The sequence below is a fragment of the Oryzias melastigma genome, linkage group LG16 (genome assembly GCF_002922805.2).
Source record: "Oryzias melastigma strain HK-1 linkage group LG16, ASM292280v2, whole genome shotgun sequence".
Lineage (NCBI taxonomy): Eukaryota > Metazoa > Chordata > Actinopteri > Beloniformes > Adrianichthyidae > Oryzias > Oryzias melastigma.
Window position 1 is genome coordinate 1,238,378 of NC_050527.1, and position 7,523 is coordinate 1,245,900.

Consider the following 7,523-nt stretch of genomic DNA (forward strand, 5'->3'; position numbering starts at 1 on the left):
GATCAAAACGAAAGAAAACTACACAGACTTTGTCTGTATATGCTGAAAACTAAGTGAAGGCTTCATTTAAAAACTCCAAGTTCAGTGAAAATTGTAAAAAAAAAATGCTGTTCAAATGCTCAGGATTTACTTTTTTAGGCCGACAGTCACATTATACCTTTTGAGCATTTTCTACATATGAAATTTTGGTCATTCGTGATAAATGGGTAATATACATAAGTCATTTGTTTCTTGTGTTTGTCATTCTTCATCTTTATTAAGTTCCAAACTGTTCACAATATTTGGTCTATTAAGAATTACACAGTTTATGCATATTTTACGTTTATATGCAATTACATGGATCTTAGAAAATGTGTGTGATTTTTGCAAAATGCATGCAGATTTGTGTCTTTTCATGGCCGTTTCATGTATGTCTTTCACGCATGTATCATTGATGTATAACTTTTGTATCGCGTGTACAATGCACATATCACGCTAAGATGACATATTTGACACATACATCACAAATTAACTGCATATAAACAGCACAGTAATCATGCATGGTTCATGTTCTACATAAATGTACGTGTTCTTTGCGTACTTCTTTCATGATTTTAACATTGTTTATCTGTAATACATTTGTGAAGATTTCACGTAAAGACCTCAACTTTTCACTTTTATTAACGAATGGACAATTTTATATCTGTACAAATATGCAGTAGACCCAAAGCATCATCACAGGCAGACAAATGACAGTAGAGCAAGTATTTCTAAAATATCAGCAGTAAAATCAAAATGTATAAATGTTCTTATTTTTATATTTGAGATTTTAGTGTCCCTCTTACCAACACTGGTTCAGGTCTTCTTCTGCTAAAAATTCCTCCACAGAGTCACATCACGCATCAAGGAAAAATGCCTTCCTGTGATTACAACAGAATCTTTCCTTCATTTTAAAAACAGTTTTGAGCGTTGACTTGTCTTAGGATCACAGACATATTTAATATGACAAACTGCAGCAAAGCAAAAACTTCAAAAATATTTACTTTCTTAAGTTTATTGGCTTTATTTGTAGCTAATAGCATTTGGCAGTTCTCCGTGTGGAGATATAAACAGATCTGGTTGTGGGTTTGTGGTTGTTCTAGATTCAGACGAGATCGTGGAAAAACTGCTGTGGGTTTGGACTAGTCAGCAATGCAGAGAGAGGAACAGAAAACAAAGGGTAATGTGGAAATACCTTCCAGAAACCAGAGATCAAAATAAACAACTCCCTGTGGTCGACTGAAACATTGTCATCCATAGGGTATTAAATATTAGAAAAATTGAGAAGGAGATGAAGGCCATTATTAAAATACATAAATCTGATCTAAATAATCTGGAATATTTGTAATGAGTGAGATTCTCACATTAAAAACTAATTTAGCCCTTTTTGCGTTGGTGTGTGTATCTCCTGAAAACTGAAGAACTCTCCTCCAGGATTATCAAGACTATGTAGGAAACAAAAACATTGTCAATAAAGGTGTCAGTATATAAAATGATATGAAAATGTGATTGTTTCTTTAATAAAAAAGACTGTATTCTATATTAGAAAGACTGAAATGACCCCAAATTCTAAACCCTAAAGTCAAAACACAGAGAAAGTAGTTAAACTTTACAGCTGCGCCCCCTACTGGCAGCTAAAAATAACTGCAGATTGGACTTAACAGTTTAAAAAACAATTTTAACCCAAAAATAAAAGTTTCTTTGATTTTTATTATAGTTTAGTCTCATTTTCGTAAAACCATTTTTTCTTTAATTCCAACTAGCTTTAAAGATCAATAAATGACTAGAATTATAATTAAGTAGGTTTTGAACGCAAACACGTAGAAGGGACACATTTGCTGGACATTTGCTGTGACGTTGATGTCATCAGTCACTTTATTTTTGTCACTTTATTTTAAACTTAATCCAATGTAACATCATTTATAGTGACTCTTGTTAGCTCCAAAAGACATATTTTAAAATCCAAACACTCCGCCATATCCACATAAACAATAGCCCACGGTTCCGACCGGAAATGACTGAGCAGTCAAAGGCTGAATGCGGAAGTAGGTCGTGCATATAGCCCATAATATATAATATATATATACATATATATGCATCATCACAATTTTGCTTGAAAAGTCTGTTAGCGTGGGACGGTCTTGGGAAGCCACAAATTTGGATATGCACTGCACAAAAATCATGCATAACTTCATAAGATTTAGGTAATAATTGTTTATAAACAACAGTAAATATTTTAATCAGTTCCAACGAGAATTTACATAAAGACCCGCCGGGCAAAACCATCGACGGACATTTGCATACATTGATGAATGCAAGAAATACTCTTTCAGATGTCTTTGGTAACCAGTATAAAGTCACTCTGCGGCAGAGCGTGGAGACCATGTTTGACCACTCCCTGCTCAGTTGAGGTAGAGAGTAAATATGAAAAACACCTCAATGACAAATGTGGAGTTAAATGCATAAAAACGAATGGGGTGACGAAGAAAAATCCTGAATTAACTACAACTAAAGACATGATAGGAGATCTAAAATAGAAAAACTGCACCTCAACCTTCACAACCATAAATCCAAACCACTCAGGGTATCACTTCAGTCTGGAATGTAAAAAACCCTTAAATATGTCTTTAAAGACTCTGCTGTGACGATAAAGATCAGGGGTACGTTTTTATTTTTGTGCAAGTATTTGTTTGTTTTGTTTTTACTAGGTAATATAATGATCCTTTTTAAAAAGTGGGATGCCTCCACCTGACAGATCGCCCTCACCAACTCTGAGTCCATCAGCTCTGACAGTGAAGGAGGGAACCTCAGTCAGTCTGACGTGCTCGGCTCCAGCTTCCTTTTCCAGGAAAATCGCCAAGTATTAAGACCTTTTCCAGTTTTATAATTGAAGTCAGGAAGTCACTAAAATCCTATAAAAAGGAGGCAACAGGACCAGGGGGGCGGTATACCAGCACACAATAAAATGGATTTGAGGATTCAACTTTGATTGACAAAAATTCAAAAGAAGAAAATGATTCTGAGTTTAGGTCTCTGCATGTGTAGTTGTCTTTGTAAACAACTGCCACACCACCTCCACAGTGAAAGGGGCGGGGCTTACCGATGACAGAAAGCCCGTCTAGACAGAGTTCTTTAAATGAAAAAAAAAAAAAAACTCCCCCTCCTTCTGCCAAGTCTCCGTCAGATACATGAAGTCCAGCTCTTTTCTTGAAAAAAGTTCGTTCAATGAGAAGGATTTATTGGAAATAGAGCGGGTATTCAGCAATCCAAGCCGTATTGGAGGTAGTGACATCATGATTGGAGCGATGGCCGAGCTCGCTGGGATTCGTTGCAGGCACGATGAGCGGTCACGTGACCTCCAGCTAGGTGTCCGCTGCTGTGGAAGCCGCGTGAACACCGGTGTAAACACGGAAGTACATGAAGGTGGCGGGATCCAGAGGATAGAATGCCGACATTGCGGAGGCTCCATAACAGCAGCCGGGATAATCCGAGCCGGCGATGACAGCGGCGCGACCCCGCCGCTGAGATCCTCCTGAAGGGGAATCGAGCGCAGACATCTTGCGCGTTTCCCATACCGCTGGTCCGGGCCGGTAATTCCCAAGCGTAAGGCTCGTCTGCACTTTACCTGGAGTCCAGCCCTAACACCTCTCTTTCTCTGCTTTCTACTTCTTCCTGGAGGTCGAGGTGGCAAACGGCATCTAATGAGCCCGGCTTGCAAACGAATGGTGGAGGAAATGTTTGTCTGTAGCCAGGGGCGGAGTGGGACAACTTTTCAGCCCGGGAGTTTAATGGTCGAGACCGGCCCATTTTTTGCCACATGAAAAATCAGCTTTTTCTTTAGTGATACCCCAGTGAAACACAAAATTAACTAAAATACGAGGACTTACTCGATCAACTAAAAGAGACAGTCTGATGGACTTTTTTTTAGAATGGATGTGAGGGGGTATCATAAATAACAAACAAATAATTATAATAAAAACTTGTGGTTTAACAGATTTTTTTCCTTGTTTGAAAATGTGAATGAAAAGCTAAATAGAATTTTTTTTTAACATTTGAAAAAACATCACAATAACTCCAGAATCTACAACATAAGTCACCACATAAGAAGTGAACTAATTTCTTCAACCGTATTTGATACTTTTTCACAGTCAGTGGACGTAAGAATTTATTTTTCTGTTGACATGAGCATAAATGCCTCCAAGTGGTCCTGACTGAGCATGCTCCAGCCTGTTTTAATGAACTTCAGAATGGAGACGGTTCTCTGACATGAAACTTGAGAAAATAAAAGCTGATTGAGAATGTGTATGTCAGCCCAATATCTGTGTATCCATCTGTGAAAACATTATATTGTGTCAGTATTAGGGCTGAGAATCTCAGAGTCACTCCTGATATGATGCGATTCACGATACCAACATTATTGCAAAATGGTAAACATTGCAGTAATCAATACATGACCTTATGATATATAACTATTTTAAACACAAATGTGTATTTTTGTTTTCTTCTAAATCTTTTTTTAGAATAATTGAAAACACAATGTGTTTACACCCTTTTCAACATTAAAATAACATTATCAATAAATACTAATGTGTCTTTACCATAATTACATACATTTCAAGGTAATAAACAAACAAACATATTGTTCAAATTCAAATTCACTTTAATTAATTTTACATTTTATATCCGACAATTTGTTATTGTTGAGGCAACTTATGGATTTTCAGCCTGTTAAATATTAAAAGATCATTGTTTTTAAAGTGCTGCCATCTTTAATTCCTCCTCCTTTCATCAAAATTTCCTGCACTTTTCCTTCATAATCAACACTTTAATCACGTGCTCCACGTATGTACCGCGAGCATACACACCTGTTGGATCAATAACACAGCTAGACGTCTCACTTGGACGGTCAGACGCTGCACATTGCTCCACTAGGATCTGGTGTGTTTTTTTCACGGTGTTTGGACAGATTACTGTTGTTCCCGCCCTTACAAACCATGTTATGTTACATTAAAAACAGATCGCTGTCTGCGTCTACTTTACAAAAATACATACATAGCTCAGACCTTTTCGCTTGCGGCCGCTCTGCTTCCCACGTGTTCTCACCTGTGGAGCAGGGGGAGAGGAGCCCCGCCCCTCACCACTGCGGAGGAGCAGCGGAGAAAGTGACTCCGTGTTTGCGCTGAACCCGCGCTACTATGTTTTAGACATTTAGCCGCTCGTTCCGCTCGTTCCTATAACCACTATCGCTTCCTACACATTTGTACTCGCTAATCATTCGTCTGGCCCGCGGCCGCTTCTCTGTCCAGCCCTAAGACCGTCTAAATAGAGCGTGATTCACGTCAATGGTCCGGCCCAGACATGTTGGTAGAAGCAAACTGGTGGACTCAACCAACTGTGAGAATTTAAAAGGAGTGTTTATGTTAAATTGTATCTCTAAAACTGACGGTGTCGTCTCTTAAATGGATGGACGAACAAAGTTACAAAGATTCATTCATGTTCTACCATGAATATTTTTTCCATAATGGCGACTGACCGGCCCATGAATGAAGCGGCCCACCGGGAATCCTCCCGACTCTCCCGATTACCCATCCCATGTCCCAGAGAGAAACTCCATTTGGTCTTTGATGTGAAGGAGAAACTCACGACCATAGGTCCGCAAAGCAGAAACGTAAGCGCCATCATTCGCATCAATCAAATCAGTGGAAAAAAAACTACCAAATAATTAAAAACAACAATCAAAAAAATATTATCTTCTTTGTAAATATGTCTTTGACTCAAACATCTTTGAGAAATGTGTTGATATTAATTTGATTTGGCAAAATTGTGAAGAACTTATTTAATCTTTTAAAAAGGAAATGAATACGTTTTTTGTAGTGTTGTATAAATTAGGCCTATTCTTGGTCGAAGCAGCAAGTAAAAACTGAAAACACAACAAAATGATTAGTAAAGGTGTTTTGGTTATCTCAAAATGATCATGTTTGCTTCTTTCTTATTTTGCGTAATTTCACTATTTTTGTTTGTATTCAAGTTTAAATTTATAGTGACTTTTTACTACTGTTACTTCAGCATTAATAATATATATCAGTATATTTGTATTTATATTGTATTTTTGAAACTTTGAGTAATAATATATCTTAGGATTCAAATGTTTTCTTAAATTTGGGTATTTGATAATAAATAATCACTTTTTGTAAGATTTTTGTATAAATTGCATTTTTAATTGTAACATCAGTTTCCTTTTAGTAACAAAGCACAAAAAGAGTGAGGCTTGTCAGTTTTATGTTATTTTATACTGACTCATTAAATTGTGATTTTCATGACTGCAGATGGCTGGAATTCAAACTATATTTACACTTCTTGTCATCTGTCTGATGAAGGGTGAGTGAACGTTAAATATGATTTATAAAAACAGCATAATCTTCATTTAAATAAGTAAGTTTTATTTGACTTTCTTAACATCTTTGACCAGAAAAGACAAATGTTATTAATTTATTCTTAATGTTGTTTTAAACATTTTAACTGATTTAAAATAATGTGAATTCCCATTTTACAAATGTGAACCTTTAGATTATTAAAACTGTTGTACTTTTTTCTCTATAAGGCTTGTTGTTCTCTTTTTCAGGCTTTCTGTGCATACAGACAAAGAGAGAGTTTAACATCATAATACCAGAGACTGTTGAGGTTCTGACTGGATCATGTTTGACCATCCCTTGTTCCTTTGATATAAGAAAAGAATATGATGGGAAGTTAAACAGAAATTGTAAAGGAACATGGGTAGCTCCTGGTACCAAAACCACAAAATTACCACCAGTTGACAAAATAGGAAATCTAACAGAGAAGAACTGCACTTCCACCTTCTTGAACATGAATTCTGATCATGCTGGTGAATCTCAATTCAGACTGGATTGTGACAATGAACTAAAATGGACTTTTACTAATCTGACTTTGACTGTTAAGCTCATAGGTAGGTTTACGTTATTGCTCAAAATATTTAAAATGTAGTAAATTTTGCAATCGAACAATCCTGGAAATCAGACAACAAACAACCTCAAACTGTTTCTTCCTCCCAGATCGTCCTCCCTCACCGACTCTGAGTCCATCAGCTCTGACAGTGAAGGAGGGAACCTCAGTCAGTCTGACGTGCTCGGCTCCAGCTTCCTGTCTGTCTCATCCTCCAACTCTGACATGGACGCCCAAACTGGCTGATAGTCAGGAGACACTGAAGGAGAACCAGGATCAAACCAAAGTCCAGATCACGGTTCTGAACTTCACTGCTTCACACCTCCATCATGGAGAGAGAATAACATGCACAGCTGTCTACTGGAAACATGGAGGCCCTGGTGTATCTGTTAAGTCATCTTTAATAGCTAATATTAAATGTATGTTTCTCTGCTTTACATAACATTTATTTGACATCAACACAACAATTGCATTTTAATTGTGACAATTTTCATCATCTCAAGTTTTTTTATTTCTATTTTTTAGATTCCCCTAAAGACACCAGA

The 7,523-nt window shown here is 37.0% G+C and overlaps 1 protein-coding gene across 4 annotated transcripts in view; it reads left to right on the forward strand.

Moving 5' to 3' along the window:
* Positions 1-2,692: 2,692 nt before the first annotated feature.
* LOC112143778 (hemicentin-1) overlaps positions 2,693-7,523 on the forward strand; it is an 8,657-nt gene continuing 3,826 nt past the window's right edge. Inside the window, exons 1-5 of one of the 4 annotated variants that reach the window (XM_036215940.1) lie at positions 2,693-3,608; positions 3,697-5,686; positions 6,345-6,396; positions 6,641-6,982; positions 7,089-7,270. In XM_036215940.1, coding sequence (XP_036071833.1) covers positions 5,522-5,686; positions 6,345-6,396; positions 6,641-6,982; positions 7,089-7,270 — 741 coding nt within the window. In that variant the 5' untranslated portion in view covers positions 2,693-3,608; positions 3,697-5,521. Of the gene's footprint in view, positions 5,687-6,344; positions 6,397-6,640; positions 6,983-7,088; positions 7,271-7,523 lie in introns of all 4 variants that reach the window. The other 3 variants (XM_036215941.1, XM_036215939.1, XM_036215942.1) reach the window with 3 other exon arrangements.